The sequence below is a fragment of the Coloeus monedula genome (genome assembly GCF_965178545.1).
Source record: "Coloeus monedula genome assembly, chromosome: 2".
Lineage (NCBI taxonomy): Eukaryota > Metazoa > Chordata > Aves > Passeriformes > Corvidae > Coloeus > Coloeus monedula.
In genome coordinates, this window is record NC_138782.1 from 40,222,757 (window position 1) to 40,241,921 (window position 19,165).

At 52.9% G+C, this 19,165-nt stretch overlaps 1 protein-coding gene across 1 annotated transcript; it reads right to left on the reverse strand.

Annotated features, from left to right (window-relative positions):
• Nucleotides 1–266: 266 nt before the first annotated feature.
• DLK2 (delta like non-canonical Notch ligand 2) lies at nucleotides 267–11,800 on the reverse strand (the record flags this gene model as incomplete). Its single annotated transcript, XM_082302688.1, has 6 exons — nucleotides 267–1,029; nucleotides 1,603–1,747; nucleotides 2,344–2,474; nucleotides 4,836–4,899; nucleotides 6,463–6,564; nucleotides 11,728–11,800. The coding sequence occupies 6 exons, from the start codon at nucleotides 11,798–11,800 to the stop codon at nucleotides 267–269; spliced, it is 1,278 nt and encodes a 425-aa protein (XP_082158814.1).
• Between the last annotated feature and the right edge of the window lie 7,365 nt (nucleotides 11,801–19,165).

The following is a 19,165-nucleotide window of genomic DNA, read 5'->3' on the forward strand; positions in this document are numbered from 1 at the left end:
GCCGTTGCTCCCCTGCGGGGCTGGCCCAACACAGCCCTGCTTTCAGATGCCCGTGGGTGCCAGCTGAGCCAGCCAAACAGGAGACAGCTCAGACCCAGGCAGGGCCATCACACCAATGCTCAACACCCAGGGTTTTGGTGACATGTTTGCTGCCCTGGGAGCCCTTCCCTGCTGCCCAGTCGGTGCCGGTGTGGCTCCGCAGGGTGCAGTTCCAAGGGTTTGCCAGCATGATGACCTGCCGTGGCCTGGTTCAGAGTCCTCGCAGCTCACAGCTCTGTGGTCTTCCTTGGCTCAATCAAGATGGTGTTGAGCATGCCCACCTGACACTCCTGGTCTTGGAGCTTTCTTGCAGCCTGAGAAGGGCTTTGGCACCAGTTCGACCTTTGACGGCCTCTCTGCCAGTTCCTCAGCATTAGCAGGACAGTGATGAGGACCAGCACTGCTGTCAGCACCCCGAACACCAGCACTGTCACCAGCTGGGCTTCGCTCAGCCCTGAGTCCCTTTGGGTCACCACCTCCTTCACAGAGATTTTCAACAACCCTCCCCCCGGCTCTTTCTCACTGTGGTTGGCCACACGCCTCCCCGTGACCATGGTCCTGACAGGCTCTGGCTGTGTCACCCCCGGCATCTCACTAGTGGTGCTTTTCACAGCCCCGGCATTCTCGTAGGGAGGAGACCAGGTGGGTTCAGGGACGGAGATCTCGCAGGTTTTGCCAGAGAAACGGTCAGGACACAAGCAGTCATAGTCATTGATGCGATCATAGCACTTTGCCCCATTTTTGCACGGCTGGCTGGCGCAGTCATTGATGTTGATGGTGCAGAAACGCCCTTCAAAGCCCACCTGGCACTGGCAGGAGAAGCGGTTGACGCCGTCGCGGCAGGTGGCCCCATTGGCACAGGGGCGCATCAGGCAGTCGTCCACATCATGCTCACAGAGAGCCCCCACAAAGCCAGCGAGGCACCGGCAGGTGAAGTTACTGGCAAAGCCATTTTCATCTTGACATTGCCCACCATTTTTGCATGGAGACCTGTGTGGAGAGAGCAAGGATAGGTCATGGCCCTGGCAACCAAGCAGCTTCCGCCGCCCCAGGGAGGTACACACACAGAGCTGCTTGCATGGTCAGTGTGTCCAGCTCTCTCCATGGGGGGAGCTGGATCTCAAGGAGAAGACTGGGTGGGAGTTTTTGCCTCCTCAAAGGCTGTGGCTGTGCACAGGCCCACCACCCACCAGGGAAGGTCTTCAGCCAAATGATCTAAAGAGGAAACATGCCCTCCTGATGTTCCCCAAAGGCATCATGGATGTCAGCTCATCACACCTACAGCAGTTTGGCTGCCTGGGAGATGGGATGTCCCAGGCATGATGAACAGATGAACAGATTCCTGTCCTCCTAGAGCAGGGACAGGAATCTGTTCAGGTTGCAACAACACCCTTGCCCCGGTGGGACCATGCACTGCATGCTGCTTAACCAAAGCCAAAGGTGATTTTGGCTTAACCCCATTAGTGTATGGAAATTCACAGATAACAAGCCAAGCTGGGCCTCCACTTGGCAGTGTGGGACCTGAAGTTAATGCTGTCTTGTAATCTCACTGCAGTGTCTCACCCTGCCTTCTCGCATGGCCCTGTCTTCATCTCACAGTCCTTCCCGTGGAAACCTTCTGGACATAAGCAGGAATACTCCCCATCTCGATCGTAGATACACTGTGCCCCATTCTGGCATGGGGACTGGTGTTCGCAGATGTGTATGTCTGAGGGGAAAAAACAGTGTGAATTAGGGAGAAAGGAGGCCAACTCAGTGCAAACACAACCCACCAAACCCCCTGGGGATGGAGAAATGGCAAGAGCCTCTCCCTTCTCCCCTCCAATGGGCACTTGCAGCAACAGAAGTGCAGTGCCTGTGTGGTTGTGAAGATGCTGTGCATGCCAACTGTCCGACCAGTGGAGACCCCATGAAACAGAACAGTTTCTGGGGCTGGAGAAGGGGAGTTCACCAGCCACCTGCTGAAGGCAGGAAGCCTTGGGGAAAGCAGGGGATGCTGCTTGGAGTCCTGATGCAGCATGGGAAATGCAATGAGTTCATCTGCTCCATTTCCTGAGGCTGGCCAGCATCATGCCAGCTCTTGCCACGCAGCCAGGGAGCAAGTACCAGCAGTCTGACCTCTTTTGCAGGAAGGGAATGGTCCCAGCTGTGGCAGCCAGGCAACATCCCATCTCCCAGGCAGCCAAAACGGCATCACCCAGGTGGCTTCTGGCTACGTTGGCTATGTTGGCTGACATATCCATGAGGATGTGCTGGGCTTCTGCCCTCAGCACCAGAGGCTGGAATGTCAAGCCCACAACTCACCTTTGTCACAGAACTTGCCAGCCCAGCCGGTGTGACAGATGCACTGCCAAGGCTGGTGGCACGTCCCGTGAAGACATCCCGGCATACGCACACACTCCTCGCAGTACTCCCCCTCCCAGCCTGGATCGCACCTGCAGGGGGACAGGGCATAGCAGCATAATCAGATCCAAGCAGGGACTGCAGAAAAGCTGGCTGTGTGCTGTGCAGGGTTCCCACAAATACAGCAGCACTTGGAAACCCTCCCAAAGGCCCCATGGACCTCCTGGCTCCCTCCTGCAGCGGTAAGTACAGGCATCTCATCTATCCAAGGAAGCAAGCAGACAGAGCAGGAGCAGACTCACCCTCTGCAGCCAGGAAGGGTAGGTGGCCAGCAACAGAGCTCAGCAGCTTCACTATCACTGCCCTCATACCTCTGCTCCAGCCAGCCGCTCTGTATACGCCACTGCATTAGCTCAGCAATTCCCATGCCTCCCACAGCATGCAGCCACTCTGACAGGCAGACAAAAGCCCATCCCTAACCCTGAACTTCTTGAGGGAAAGGGACAAGAGGCCACTGAGGTCTGTGTGTTTCACTGTTCCTCTCTGCATTCTAATGTGTGTCATTTTTTGTCTGGAGTGGACTGTAATCCAGCTGTGAAACCTTGTCTGCTATGGCTGGTGCACAGAACAGACTTATTAGCTGGCTCACAAGGGCAGTACAATGGGAAAACCTGGGGCACACAACGAGCCTTCTGGCCCCAGAAGAGCAGGGCAGGGGCAATGACTAAGTAAAGCCAAGCTGCATTGCTCCAGTGGCAGGCATGCCTCAGACCTGCCAGCTCCAAGGGGGAAAGCAAGTGATAACAAGATGAGAGCTGAGAGGAGGTGGCACCAAGCCACAACAAAAGCTATACTCAAACCAGCATGAAATTAAACCTAACAAAAACAACACAGTTTCTAGAGTAAGGAAGGGGATTCATTTTGATGGCTGGGGCTCATTTCAGCTTTTTTGGGCTGGCCCAAGGCTGCCCTTTCAAACCTGGGCTGGCTTTTGTCACTGTATGTTGTTCCAAAGAGATTAGGAATGAGGAAAATGGTTAAATATATATGTATATGTTAATCAATACATTAATTAGAGGCTTTTTGATGGGAATGGAGGTGATACCATGTGCCTGATATAGTCTGGGGAAATACATTCATACCTGGGCAGCCCTGAGAGAGGGATGTGGACACCCCTACCCCCCAGTACCTGCAAGGAGCAGGTGCCATCAGCTCCTTCCACTTCTCCAAAAGGGAGCTGGCCAACCTAAAAATTGCCAGGGAGGGGGCCAGGTAAGCAGCCAAGTCTCCTTGAGTTTGAGGTGATTTTAAGGTACTGCCAAGCTGCAAGGTTCAGCAAATACGCTGGAGGCCTGAAATCGGCAGCAGCAAGTCATGTGGAAAGATCTGCAGCTGGAACACCTGCCACATGGTGACATGTGGCCTTTCTCACCGGGGCTTGGCAGCACCCAACCAGCCACAGCTGCTGAAAGGGCTCAGGGAGGAGCTCTGTGCTGCTGCAAACGGGGGCCCAGCAAAACCAGAGCTAGACACTCCCTGGCAAGAACAAGTGGCCCAGGTGTGGTGTAACACTGGGGGCTGTCCTGTGAAAGGGGGCTGACCATGCCCTGGCGAGGAGAACATTGAGTAGTCTGTCCCCTTGCAGCCACAGGTGTCCCAGCCAGCCCTGAGCAGCCTTTGCCTCCTGGTTCTGCCTTGCAGAATGGGGGCTCCAGATGGTCCTACAGTGGGACAATAGGCAGTGGCTCTGTGGCAGCCCAGAGCAGTTATATGGGTGCTTCCCAGGCTGAAGTGCAGGGTCAGGCTCTGAGCTTTGACCCTGCGGGATCTGGGCATCAGCTGGAGCTGGGATGCCAAGTACCACATAAGCACTTCTGCTGCAGTAGTTCACAGCTTGCTGGTAAACCCTTTATGAAAACATCCAAAGATCCCCGCTACAGCTCAGGCTTCTGAGAGGGGACCCTTGAAGCCCTCAGTTATATGCATGCTGCAGGTCTTCTCTTCCATGCCCCAGGGAGAGCACCTCCACCTCAATCAACGAGGAGGCCAAGCAAGCTGGCCAACCCTCATGTCTGCCCTGCTGCCTGATGACTTTCCCCCATCATATCTGAGCCTGAAGGCTGCTTCCCATCACCCAGGCACGACTGGGCTGTCCTAGGCTTCCCTCTAGACAAAAAGGGCTCAGCAGAATAACACTGGTCAGTGTGCGAAGGTGAGCACCCTGGAAGCACTGGAGCAAAGGCTAGAGGGAACCAGCAAGAGGCTGAGGCGTCAAAATCTCTCACTCCAGAGGGTGTCAGGTAAGAAGAGAGCAGAGTCATCGATTCCAGGTGTGGGGGAGTGGAGGAGGAAGTGCTTCAGCTCTGGGCAGGGGTGTAGGCACCAGGGACACAGCATCAAGGGAGGGAGAGCAGTACAGTCAGGAGCAGCAGAGAGCCAAAGACAAGCCATACCTGCACTTCCCATCCTGGTCACAGCAGCCGTGGGCAAGATTACAGCGCTCACTGCAGTCATCCCCTACAAGACAAGAGACATGTGGAGTTGGATTAAGCAGAGACTATAGATGATTCCAGATCTGTCCATGGCCCTGGGTTTTTCCTTAAGTGCTCAGCCTACCCTTCCTCAGAACTGTAATGTGGGGGCCTTCCTTTCATTGGCTGGATGCCACACAAAGAATGAGGATTTCACAGTAACCCAAGCAGCAGTAACACTGTCTTTATTGAGGAATAGGGCTCTGCTTCAAAACTACCCGATCTCTGGTCGTCTTCCCCACCTTCTCTCTGCTGCCTCCCTTAGATTTTTGGCCCTTCTGGGCAAGAGCTGGTGTTGCCCATGCATTAAGACAACTTGTGTAATAGGGACTGACCCACCTGGGACCTTGGTCCCACAGTCTTGCAGCAAGTGTGGTGGGAAAGCTCAGGGACAGGTACTGCAAGGGGCACAAAGGGACCAAGGATGGAAATGGAAAGAATGGTTCTTCTTTATCTCCCAGGATGCCATCATCCCCAAGGACAGCTATTGGCACAGAGCGGTCTGATGGGAGCTCCTGCACTCTTCCAGGACCCAGCTGCCAGCACTCCCCTTCCAGCACAGGGAAGCAGGACTTGGCATTACATGGGGCCAGGTATCCAGTTCTGTTTATTTATTTAAAGGCCACAGAAGCTGTAACTGAGCCATGGCCTCACTGTGCCACTTCTCTTCCTCTCCTTCGTGCCAGGTGTTCCCTTTCATCTCCACCTTCCCCTCTCCCCCATCACTTGCTCGCATCTTAGCTCCACAGGGGAGCTGGTTCACTCTGGCTCCACAAGCAGTAGGACTAGAGCAAATGTCAAGAAGCAGGGGTTTCTCCAGAAGCCTTGTGCAACCCCAGGCCAGGCCCAGGGCATGAATGTCCTTACCTGAGCCCCTCCATCCTGGACCAAAACAGGTTAAAGCCCCCATGCCTAGAGATGCACTCAGGCTTTCCCAAGCGGCATTTTGTGCTGCCTGGGAAAACGAACAGGGGAAGAAATCCCCTGTTCATGCAGTTTTACTGCAGTGAGGCAGCAGGTCCCACTGTACCAGGTGAGAGCCTCCTAAAACAAGTCACTATGGAGCTGGAGCAGCATCCTGGGACTGCTCAGCCCCAAGCCTGAGTATTGTCACCTTTCCTATTTGTAACGATCTCTCCTGGCATATGGCTTTGGGAATTCATTGCTTATCTGGAGCAGGGATAGAGCAAACTAATCTTTGGGAAAGGATTTTGTCTGACTGGATCCAGGATTAGCTGTTCACTTTTGGAACCTTCTTCCCCCGAACAGGCTCATTGGTTTGGGAACCCATTCACCCTCACTGAGGGAGACAGAGCAGCAGGGATGTCTCACTGCCAGTCTGCTCAGGCACTGCCACCCCTGTGGGCAAGGATTTCTAAGGTGCCTCCAGTGTCACACCCCAAGTGATTAATGACTGGGCAGCATTTTCTGCTTTTCCAGGTCAGACCATTTCTATTTTGCATGGAAAACTGAGGAGACTTCAGCAATGCCAAGGACAGGTTTGGAAAGATGGATATGAAAGAGAAGGACCCTGTCTACAGAGACTCACCTTGCACAAGCTGGTGATGGGCCAAGAGGATCCAAATCAAGGACATGAGCTGGAGACAGAAGCTCCTGAGCATGGTCAGTGTGGCCCCACCGAGATGAACACCTACAGAGAGAAAAAGAGCAAGCTCAGCAAAAACTTTTGGCTGACACCACAACTTCATTTCACATATCTCTTTCTTTCCACTGCCTGGGAGTTTTTGAATTGAAACATCCAGTTTTATACAGACTTGTCACCACACTCCCCTCTGTCCTTCCAGACTCCTTCCTCTAAGTCAGCATTGGGGCACTAAGAATTAAAAAGCTTTTGAAAATGTGTGTACAGGAGAACCGAGTGTGCACACTCAATCCTGAGTGTGTAATAGCTCAGGCTGTTACACCACATCTTAGAGCACCTGCCCCTGGTAGCTGCTGTCAAGAGAGCAGAAACCTCCAGAAATACCAACCCAGCTGTGGGGACCTTAATCTTCCCTCCCTAGATCTGGGAGGCTTCAGCTTCATGTTAAATAAAGTCCTCCTGTGCACATTCAAATGAATAGATAGGCTGAGTGTATTTTACAGTGCCCAGGCTGCTTTTCAGCTGCAGGAGAGGAGGCAGTCCAGCAGATCTAGCAGAGGAGCAGGCAGTAAACAGCAGCCAAGCAAGAAAGTGAAGCAACAAGCACTAGAGCTGGGCTGCAGCCCCCGGCAGGAAAGGCGAGCACACATCTCTCAGTAGGTGCGGTCCTTTTCCTCAGCTGTCCTGCAGAGAGCCCTGTCAGCCCAAGCTTCCTGCACCCATCTATTTTCCGACCGCCTCTTGCCCTCTTGAAGTAGCATTAAATACTTTCCAAAAATGCTTCATTCCCTCCCAGCCTTCTGGGGTTGTTAAGGGCAGGAAATTCGAGGGTGATATCATAAATATATTACTGTAATGAGATGGGAGGGGTTAAACAGTTCTGTTAGGAGAATGGTGAAGGTATGGAGCAGACTCTATCCAGCTGCGTGGGTGTGATGAACAGGGGCCATTCTGCTTTCAGCTTGACTCTTTAGCTCTGGAAGGTTGTGTTTGGTTCATAGCTGTGTGAGAGACTTCTAAGATGGGGATGTAAAGTCCTCCCACCCACCTACACGTACACATGCATTGCAGGAAGAGGTTTTGGGGTCCCTGCTAAGAGCTTCACCTGCCTGGACCAGACAAAATAGCCCATAAAAGCAATGATATTGCTTGAAGCATCCCTCCAGCAAACAAACCACCACCAACAAAGGATGCAGCATTTTCAGAGGGGCTACAGGATGTTATTGTCACTGCCCCAGTCAAATCCCACCATGGATTGCTGCATTCTCCCTCCTCACAGTCCCTTTGACACCATGCTTGCAGGACCCTCCTTCGCCTCCTGCCCCTAAACACCGGGCAGTGGCAAACAGCTGCTGCATTTCAGGGGAAGGTGAAGCAATTGCTATGAAACTTAAAAAATAATTTAGGGCTGGAGAGGGAGTATCATGTTCCTTCAAGACTGTGAGAAGCGTAAGCTCTGACCACATGTCATTGCAAAGGCTGTTTTTCCCCACAGCTCCCCACTCGAGGCACAGCCTCTCAGACCTCCTGATGTAGTCACCCCATGGGCGCTGCTCCCAGCAGAATCCCCGGGGTCGCCCCGGACGGCGGCATCCTGGGCTGCAGGTGGTGTCCAGGAGAGGTGTGAGCAGCTCCCACCTGGGCAGGCCTGGCTTTGGGTCGCAAGGACACGGGCGAGGGAACTCCCTCCATCCCACTCCTCCGCCTCTGCCTGGCCGGGCTGGGGGCTACCAGACCTCCAGGTGCTGCGAGGACCCCCCCCCCCGAGCCTATTAACCTCCCTCTCGAGGGTATTAGGGACCTCTCTGCGCCTGGGGACTACCAGAGACATCCCCAGGACGTGGAGTATCATGCACTGCCCCTAGTCTGAGGGCTATCGGGACCCCTCCGGACTGGGGTCGGGGGGCAGGGGTGGGAACCCGGGGGATGCCGCGCCGCTGCGGCTCGCCGCGCCTGTCCCTCCGCCCCCCTCCCCCCGGGGTTTGGGACCACCCCAAGCCCCAGTGCCCCCCGGAGAGGCACGGCCACGGGGGTGCTCGCCTTTCCCCCACCCCACCCTACGGCCGTCCCCGGAGGGGACTCTCCGCAGAGCCCCGCCGGTCCCCCTGCGGCCGGGGCGGCGGCGAGGAAAGGGGGCCGGCCGGGCTGGGGGGCCCCGGGTCCCCGCCGTGCGCTGTCCCCCGGCCCCTGCTCACCTCGGCGACGCGGCGGGTCGTGGGGCTACCGCGGGGCGCGGCGGCGGGGGGCGGCCATGCCCGGTGCGGCGGCGGCGGGGCTGGCGAGGCGCGGGGCTGCGGAGGGAGCTGCCGCCGCGTGTGCCGCGCCGCTCCGCCCGCCGCCGCCGCTGCCGTGCAGCCCCGGCCGCCTGCCAGCGGCTGCGTGTGCCTGCACATCCCCGCTCCCTCCCCGGGACATCCCGCCTCCCGCCGCCCCAAACCGCAGGCAGCCCCCGACCCGGCCCGCCCTGCCCGCTCACCCCTGCCCGCTCACCCCTGCCCTGCTCCCGCCGTCGGGGGCGGGGGGGTCCCCGGCACGGCCCCGCCCGTCCCCCACCGCCCCGGGGCAGCTGCGGCTGCGAGGGCTCACCGGCCCCGGCACCGACTCGCAGAGCATGGAGAGGTGTCCCGGGCTGGCAGTCCTCCGCAAGGGCGCGGCCTTGCTGGAGGGACCCCCGCCCGGGGCTCGGGGGGGGGCTGCAGCGCTCGCCGCCCTCGCTTGGGGCAGGGGCTCGGTCCCGCGGGGCACTGAGCCTCTCAGAAATAGGTGCGCGATGATCTGAGCCTTCGTTTTGCTCAGATTATCTGAAATAATAGTAATAAGTGAAAACGCCTCCTGCAGCCCCTCCCTGACGGCTCCGGGGTCCACTAAGACACCTCCACTGGCAAACTGTAGGGTTAAGAAGCCCCATCCTTAAAATAAAGGTTCAACTTGTAATGGTTACCCCAGAAAAAATAAGCCATCCAGAGAAGCTGTGGTCTCTAGCGTTTCTCTCGCTGCCACTCACAAGATGTGGGCACCAGCACTTCAGTGGACAGTAAGGAACAATAAGGCAACTGTGGGAGAGGGTCTGGGCTGTCACATATTCAGAAGGAACAGCTGCCCACTCTCCTCCTCACCTTGCATGGCCTTTCTGCTACTTGACAAGATCGTGTCTGTCACCTTCAAAGGTCCTAGCAATCCTTAATCAGATTACAAGTTCACATCAGTCAGCCCTTTTCTAGCCCTGTATCCTACACGGTTTGCTGGTTTTCACCAGGAAGGAAGAAGAACCATGTCCTACAGGCACTTGGTGGATGCTTTCACACTCCATCTCATCTCACTAGACAAAGCTCAACCCATCCCTGCTCTCACCTTCTCCAATCCCCCCGGCCCTCTGCAGTTCCTGACAGCCCTGTCAGCACCCTGTGGCAGCCATGGGTGGCTGTGCAGGCCCCAGGACCCTGTGACAGTCCAACAGGCAGCAACCCCATCAAAGCCAAGGTCTCTGCCAGCTCTGAGTGTGGACCCCTGCTTGCTCATCCTTGGCATGACTGGACAACACAACATGACTGAGTGATAAAATGGGGGCCTACCACCCTGCCTAACTCTGCAGGAGCTGCCTCCTTCCTGCCTCTTTCCTGCTCTCTTGTCAGCCAGGAGCCCTGTCCCTTTCCTTGCCATCCTCCTCCTCCTGTCTCTATCACCCCACGTAACCATTCCCCCTTGAGGGACAGAGAAGTCCAAACCTCCTGCTTAGGTTGCTTCATCAGCTCTCCAGGTATTTATGAGACAGGTGTGCACCAGCTCTATCCTGAGATACTTCCTGTGATTCTATATCCCTTCTCATCCCCCGATCCCTCACAGCCAGCTCAGCCTGCTTTTGAGCCCTGACTCCTACCATGTCTGGAGCTTACAGCAAAAAGGAGAGGGGGAGGCTGAGGGTGAAGCACAGCTTGTGGTACATGGTTTAAAACCAGACAGCCTCTCCTTCTGTCACCACAGCTCTAGGACCTGGAAGGATCCACCTTTCTGCTCTGACACCCACAGCACCCTGCCTTGCACTCTTTCCCACTCATGCTTGGGGGCCATGCATTTACTGGCAACACCTCCAGCATTGAATGTAGGCTGCTCAGCCTCACCCTCACTTCCTCCTTGAAATTCTACCACCTTCACTAACTGTGTCAGATAGAACACCACCTCCTGCAACATCATCACCTGCTCCCACATTCCTCTGCTGGGATCTGCCCCGGTCCTGACCACGCTGCACTGCAAAGTCATTGCACAGCCGTGCCCGGGAACTCTTAAACCTCACTTGGTTAACGTGCCTAAGAAAACCTTCTGGATGCCGTTTGTACATTTGAATGGGCATATAGGAGGGGACCTGCAGAGGGACCCCTACATATGCCGATATCCATAAGTATCTGCGTCCACAGCACAAGCAAGGTGAGAGAGGGAGATGGGGTTTGGTTGCAGCCAGCAGAATGGGACACGTGGCTCTCCCTTGTGCTGCTTCTCTTGGAGGTGAGAGCTGTGCTGCCAAGTGAGAGCTGCCCAGCCTGAGGAGGTAAAGCTGGTTGCTGAAGATCTGAGCTCCGAGAAAAGGGAATAAAGAACAAAATCCAGGGTGGGATTTCAGAAGGTGGGATATCTGAGGAAATGTGTTTTGTGGCTTGAGGTTTGGCTTTGCATGTGAGTATCACAGACAGAAGCAGGCAGGGATGGATGGGAGTAAAACAGGGGAATACAGAGGAGGGAGAAGGGACTTATGCAATGTGGACCTTGGGTGCACTCCTTCCTCCACACTGAAGGGCTCCTGTCCCATTGCCAGGCACAATCCTGAGTCTCAGGCTTGCTCTGTCAGGCCATGAACTGCCCTGTACTATTTAATCAGAGCAGCTCTATTTGCAGACCCAAGAAATGGGCTTTGAGGGGATTCCTGTGCTTGGCTAAGACCCTGCTCTACTAGGCTCTGATCCCTGCCATCCCATCCCTAGAGGCGTCTCAGATGGAACAGCTGCTGGGTCAGAATTAGGAAGGATTTTTTCCTAGCCATAAGAGTCCCTCTATGGCTTTTCCCTCCAGTGAAGGAAATCCCACAAAGCAGGGACCTGGAGTGGGAATTGGAGCAACCTCTTGTCATGGTTTTGCCTCCAATTCATGCCAGATGAAGACTCCCTCCCCTGCCGTTGTCCCAACACACCACCACCACTCACAGATAGAGGGAGGAATTACCTGTCAAAACCAGCTGAAGCTGCTTCCTTTTCTTCCGGAGTCTGAAACCTGCACCTTGGAGGCAGCCAGACATCAGGGACAAGAAGCAGATGCCGGGCTGAGAAAACAGGTAATGTTGCCTCTTGTCCTTCACCAAGAAGCCTTCTCCAGAGCAGAAACTCTTCCCTATGTAGAAGCCCGGAGAAATTCACCTCTTCCTGCTCACTCTAACTCCTCAAGAAAGGCAGAAAAGCAACACAAACAAGCTGGAGAAAGACTGCAAACACCTCTGAGCTGCCGACTCAAATGATCATTCTCTTCAGCTCTTGCTCCGGGTCACCCTCTCCGCCTTACACACAGCACCAGCCCAGGGTCTCTAGGTTAAAACAAATGTTCTCCCCATCCCACCCCCCTTGCTTTTCCAATTCCACCCCAGCCCACAACAAACAGCAGCTCGCTGGCCCTACAGCCATGTAACCCAACCCCAGCCATTGTTCCCCTTCCACAAGGTCTATATTTGACTTTGCAGCAGCACCGTGGCTGTGCGTGTGTGTGTGTACATGTGTGTGCACTCTCTGCACACACACACGCTCCAATATTTGTTCAGAGCCTCATTCCCCAGATGCCCGGGATTGCTTAGAAATAGCTTCCATGGGCAGTAGGTGTTTGTGCCTTCAGCGGGGAAGTGGAGGGGGCAGGCAGTAGAGAAGCAGGGAGGGGGTGAAAGTTGAAGGTAGAAAACGTCCTGGCTCTTTTCTCTCATTTTGCATCATCTTGATGCTCTGCCACACTGTGGAGCATGGCCAGGCTGGCAGACAACAACATGCACTCAACAGCAGAACTAATGGCATATCTGGGGAATGATGGAGAAAAGGACAAGCTGTGGTCTTGGTGAGTATATCCTGTGTTACCGTGCCCCAAGTTTTGCTCTCTGGTGGCAAAAGTGCAGTTAAGCCTCCAAAAACTCTCAAAATCTTCCTAGGTCTGGTAGCTGAGAGCACTAGAAGTGCCACTGGGGAGGGAAGTATGCAATTCCCCTAGCCTGGTGGCTCTGCAAGGGGTGCCTCAGTGAATGGGAGTTGCCCTTGGATTCACCTTCCTATGTTCCAGTACTACTAAGAGTAGCCACTCTGGGCTACTCCAAGGTGTGTTTTCCCAAAGCCTCCAGGAATGCTGCCCAAGTCCAATGTCCCAGTCCCTGAGACCCCCAAAGTCTCTGGGAATACTGCCTAGACTTGGCATGAGCTTCTTTCATTTGCTTCTTTTGTGACCTGCCAGGATATAAGGCAAAATGAGAAATAAGTGCAATCCAAATGAATGACAGGAAGGATTACTTTTATCCTAAACACTGATGATCCAGGGAACTCATTGCCACTGGGTAACAAGAAAAGGCATCCATTAAAAAAAACCTGACTAGACATTTATATAGACAATGAGAACAAATAGGAATGAACTCCAAAGAGCTATAAACCCTCTTGCTCCAGGGCACTGAAGATGAGTTCTAGGCGATGGAATAAGGAGCAGCTTTCCACAAGGACAAGTTCTTCAGCAATTTTGTGCAGGGCAATGTTTGTACCTTTCCCTGAGCCATGCAGACCCAGCTCTGGGAGACAAAGGATGCTGGACATGGGTAGGCACCTTCTGTACACACCCACTGCACACATTTACCATCACTAAGGCCAAGGTAGGATGAACTGGGGGGGTGCCCCGGTGGTGCCTGTGAGATGTCCTGGAGAGGCAATTCCCGGGTGTTCAAATCCAAGTGTCAGCCTCCGTCCAAGCCTCTGATCATCAGCTTGCTTCTCCTCCTCTCAGCTGCAGGGAGTCCCTCATCACCAGGGCTTCTGCTTCCTGGGCAGCACTCTCCACTGGCCTCCAGGCAGCTGCTCTGTTGGTGATGCCTTTTCCTGGTCTTAAAATCAAGAATCATACACGGTTAGAAGGGGAAAAGGGATTTTACCTTGGTATTTATTTTAAGGATCCTTAGGTGTACAAGTCCAGGTCATATGCATCGAGATGCACCCTGCTGAATCTATCTCTGTCCCCGCCCCCAACATTGGGTATAACATTATAGGTTTTACTAATTAGCATATCTATCAAAGATTCCCCAATGAGAGGCTCAAGTGAGCCCCCCTCCCCAAGGAACCTTCCCCTGGATGGTTCTATCTTGGTTTACAGAATGTGTTCTGGAGAGGACCTTGGGGTCTGGGGCACACTGCTCCCTAGCTACAAAGCTTCTAAAATATTTAGTCTCTGAGCTTGACAAACAAGTCCAAGAATGTAGGCAAAAAGCACTAGGAATACAGAAGTTGTAAAAAGGTATAACAGTGGTATTAAAGAAAAGGCAAAAATCTTCATGGCATCATGGGACTAGCTAAAATCTGACTGCCTGCTGGACTGCTCCACTAGAACAGATCCTCTGAGTGTGGGAGACTGCATGTGTCATTGTAATGGACTTGAATTGAGGACCTGACAGCCTTCAAACCTGCTCTGAGTAGCAGCAAAAGTAAGCTTAAGTCATGTTATTTTGAGATACAGATTCCTCGAATCCGCCCTCAGTACTTCAATCCAAGACAAGACAAAGGTACCAGGGGGAAAATAATTAAAAAAGAAAGATTAAACTCTAGAGGAAAAAGACTTCGACTTGAAGAGGGGGGGAAAGAGATTGAGGTATATCTGGAGGGCAGTTAGAGAAAAGAGGTTTTACCTGTGCCCCCACAGCTCAAAAGGCTGAGTAAACCCCCTTCAAAGACCCCCTGTAAGTTCCTGAGAAGGTGTAGGATCTTGTTTTGCCCTGTGATTTCTGGCTTCCCTCTGTGTGCATGTACAACAGCTAATGTCAGGGCTCTCCCAAGGGCACCGATTCAGGGGGTGTACCCGTTGCCCCCACCTGCCTCCTGCTGCTGGGAGGAGGTCTGGAAGGACTGGAGTGAGAAGGAGATGTCTGCCAGGCTTTCCCTTTGCTGGCACACACCCATGGGTGCCTCAAAGCCCATCTCCAGCTATGCGGTCTCCCTTTGCCTTTCCAGCTGGCAGCTCTAGCAACTAAACCTCTTAATCTCACCAGGAGCACACAAGCATTTAATGGCAGACTCTTGAAGCAAATCTTTTGTGCTTTCTCAGTGCTTGCCTCTGTGCTTGCTCCTGGGTGTTTACAGAGGATGGCATATCTTGGTGTTTGCAGTGAAACCTGGCAGGAGAGCTTGTTGCAGAGAATTTCAAGGTCATTTCATGAAACTATGGCCTGGGCTTAGAAAGACTTGAACCCCGCTGCAGAGGAGTCCATAATTAGCAGCCCCAGGGGATATGGATGCGTGTTGGGATGGAGGCTAATTGTAGACTGACTGTCTCCTTGGCCTTCAGCAGCTCCCGTGAAGCAGAGAAGCGGTGCGCTCAGCCAAGCACCAAGCGTGTCCTAGGGAAAGGTAATTCCTCCCCGGCCTGCCTGGACCCGTCCCTATAAACAACAAGAGCTGCACGGGGAGAGCAGTGCTGCAGATTTCATGAAAAAAAGAGGTCTCTGTGAGTTGGAGGTGCGTGCTAGGCACGCAGAAAGGCTCTTTGGGAGACAACGCACAGCCATGTGTTTCTACGTGAAAGAGCCCACGAGTCCCTGCTCTGCCTCAGAGGGCTTGGAGGATCAGCTACTCCCTCCCCGTTTGTGTATCGTGGCTAAGTGCCAACCCCCGCACCCCAGCGTGTGCTGCCCTCCCTGTGCACGCGGGCGAGCGCTGTGCCCAAACCTGGATGAAGCCCTGTCTGCCTGCACACGCCAAGGAGAGCTGGTGTCACACCTAACCCTCTGCCACCTCCCCATGCGTGCTCCAGTGAGACATCCTCCCCCTTCCTCTGCACATACTTTTAACGCAGTTCATTTCAAATGCTTTATTAGCATGACAAGCTAAACAAGTTTTGATGAAGGGGAAGGGAGGCAGAGCCCCTTGAGTCTTGGTCTGAGGCTGACACAGTGACTGCAGCTTTGCTTCCGATGGGGTTTTGCCTTGCATTGGAGCAGCCATCCTTCCTGTCAGGCATATTCTCTCCACTCCTTCACCAAGGTAAATCATTGGCACAGGAGGGCCCTTCAGTCTCTGCTGCACAGCAGCACTCATGCTGGATTTAGCACCCAGTAGGGTGAAGACTTTACAGTGAGCTTTGGCAGGGCTCAAGTGAGGCTGCTAGGAGGAGAAACTGTGCAGTGCTGGGGCAGCTCCTTCTGTAGAGAGCTGACCTCAAGGAGCAGCAGTATCTGTGGTGTGGTCCCAGCTGGCAACTGAATTTTTGGGGAAAAAATACCCTGTATAAGGGCACAGCCCAGTACGGTGTCCCTTGCAGAGCCCTTGAACTGTGCAGAGTAAGAGTTGGACGCACCTGTACAGGGCTCAGTGCAAGAGCTGGGATCGTGGCGTGGAGCTGGCGGTGAGCAGAGAAATGAGTGGGATGCCACAAACAAATGTTTGAGGTCAGAAAATCCCGATTTCAGCTGCCTGCCCCCAGGAGTGATGCAGCCAGCACAAAGTGAGTGCAAAGAGCACAAATACACCACTGCCAGGCTCTGCGCTCTGCACCTTACATCAAAATATTGCACCTGGCCAAGAGGCAAGAGCTCACTGTTGCTGCACAATTTTGTGGCTAGTTAGAAATGGCCAGTAGGGGTCACTGATATATATTTATTTTATTCTATTTTTGTACACACGCATTTATAAATATATAGAAGACATGCATAGGCAGCAATTGTAATGGGCAAGTGTTGATGTGCAGTGTATTCTTCAAGCATATAGGCTGGGGGAAAGTGCCCCTATGTATGTCTGAAATACCAGTGTGAGCTGTAGGTCGTGCTCTGCTCAAACCCCATGATGACACGAAATCACCAAGCTGTGCCAAGCACCAGGATGCTGCAATGGTGAATTTTTGTTGTTGCTCCCCAGTTCTGCTTTCGTCTTCCATTTCATATTGCCAGAGGTGCTTTGAGAGAGATTTGAGAGATTCAGAGATTCAAGCTTCGAGGGCAGGGTATTGCATCTGCTTGTTTTTCTGTGCAGTGCCCAGCACAACTACATCTCAACTATGCTGGATGCCTTTGGGCAGTCCCATAAGACAAACAGCATTTTGGGTTGGGATGGGTCAGCACTGTTTTGTTCTTCAGCCACCAATGCTGGGGAATGTGTCTGCTTGTGAAAAGACTCCAGTGGTTTTTTGAGTGTTGAATCTCTATTAAACTCAAAATTGAGTCCCAGCCCTCACTCTTGCACAGTGGGATGGACTGAACTATACACGTGGGTATGTTGTTAGCAACTGTTTTATTGGCAGGTTGGTTGTATTTGTCTGGTAGGTGTATGCTCCAGGCATACTGGCAGAAGGTGTTTGGCTGTCCAATTCGGCATCCACAGACTTGTTTGACTGTCACAGGCTGGCAGTATTTCACTGATCTTATTGTTCCTGAAATGCTGTTAGTTTTGAGTGCTGAGCTCCTCTTGTATTGGCATATCCCAGAGTGAAAACTTTGCTCAAAATAAGACTCAGGTCTTTTGGTTTTGGTGGACTCAGCCCATCCATGAAACCTCTTTTGCCTCTGAAGGTTTCCCAGCTGATATCTACTGGGGAATCCTCTGTGCAACTGGAGTTAGAGAAGTAGTGGAGCAGGCAAGTGTTTCCTAAGAGTCCCTTCAGCACTGCAGCATCCAAGTTGGAGAAAATGAGACTTCATACAAGTGTCAGGCAGGTGACAGCCTCCAAGTCAGCCACCAGGGCTTGTCCAGCACCTGCCATCTTCCCCACTTGACCAGATTTGATGGAAAACTTGAGAGGACTAAGCCTGCACTGCCTTCTTCTGGTGGGGAGACATTATTTCTGGCATCTCCTTTTTTGCTAGCCATGACTATAGGCACTTCAGAGGGATTTGTCCCTCCACAGGGTGGCACCTGCCCCTCCAGGGTTTCCTTTTATTCAGTTACAAGGGCCTATATAAAGTCCTGCCTGCTGGAAAGTATTTTGAAGAGATTCCTCCCTGCTCTTCACTAAGGGTCATAAATTCAGCTGGTATTTGAGAGAATCTCAAATGTACTTCCAGGACTGTTTGCTGAGGGCTTTACATCCGCCAGAGGCCCCTTAAAATAAAAGGATTATTGGGAGTTAAGTGTTAGATTACCTGGTGCTTGTTAATTGAACTTCAGAGGCTTTAGAGAGCAACTGGCTCTAGCAGGGAGCTGCACTTTGGTATTAATGGTGTTATATAAATGAATATAATGTAGCCTAACGTCATGCTTCCGCATCATGTCACATCTCTGGGCTCAGGGCAATGGTGAGTCCAGCTCACAAGCATGCCGGATATGGGGAAAGGCAGGGTGGATGTATGTGGAGAGGAAGAAGGATTGGAAATCAAGGTCTTTGGGATCTGAGGAAAGAGTGTTTTTTGGTGCTCAGAGCAGGTGACTGGTGCTCAGCCAGCCCGAGTTGAGTTCCTGCTTCCCTTCGGCAGTCTGACCTTGAGATCTGATTTTGAGAAGAGTTGAGTTTAATAGAAGCAGTAAATGATGAGACCATCTGAAAATCAGCCTCTCTCCTTCCTGCATGGCTTATTTCACCTAGACTTGCAAAGAGCTTGAAGATCCTACTTGACAAGTCACTAAAAGAAAGCAAAGTACTCTAATCTTTGCTGCCATCAGTGCTCACCCTCGGAAACCTGAACAGACCACAACTGTGAAGGCTCCAGGGCAGCAAGGCCCGGTGGAAATGAGAAACCTCATCAGCTATGAAAATTTCATCAGCTGGCGCTGTGGAAGCAAGAATCTGGAAGTGCAGAGCAGATGGGCAGCCTGGATTCTTGGAGGCATTGTCCTTCTGCTTGTTATCTGACTCCAGCACAGGGAAGATTTGGAGAATTTATGGGGGCACAAGTACCGAAGGCTTTCTTGAAATATCCCTGGCTGACGCGTGGTGTGGTGCAGACGGCACTTGCTGGGCGCTCAGCAGACGTTTTTGTACAATATTCCCAAGGTCATGGAAGCGGTGTCCTGCTGAGCACCTGTCTTTTATTGTGTAAGAGAGGGGACCATTTGGGCAGAGTTTGCAGCACTGTGAGCCTGGTACTACTTGAATGTAAATCTGAAGGCTTTGTAAATGTGGTAGTACATTGAAGAACATCATGTAAATTCTGAACCAGGCAAATTTCCTCTGAACTAGGCTCCATTATTTACTGTGTGAATCATCAGTTCATGAAATGTTTGTGAAAGAAAGGATAACAGGAAATGGAAGCAGGGGGTAAGTCAATGCACTGGGCATGAGAAGCAATGGAAAAAGTACCTGTCTGAGCTCAGAGTTGAATAAATGGGGTGATTTGGTTAGAAATTAAAATGTACTGACTTTTCAAAGACCCACAACTAGAACAACACAGTGGAAGATTTTTCAAATGAATACCAAAGCACATTCCCAAGTTGTGTCAGGGTTTGACTAGCTTTTG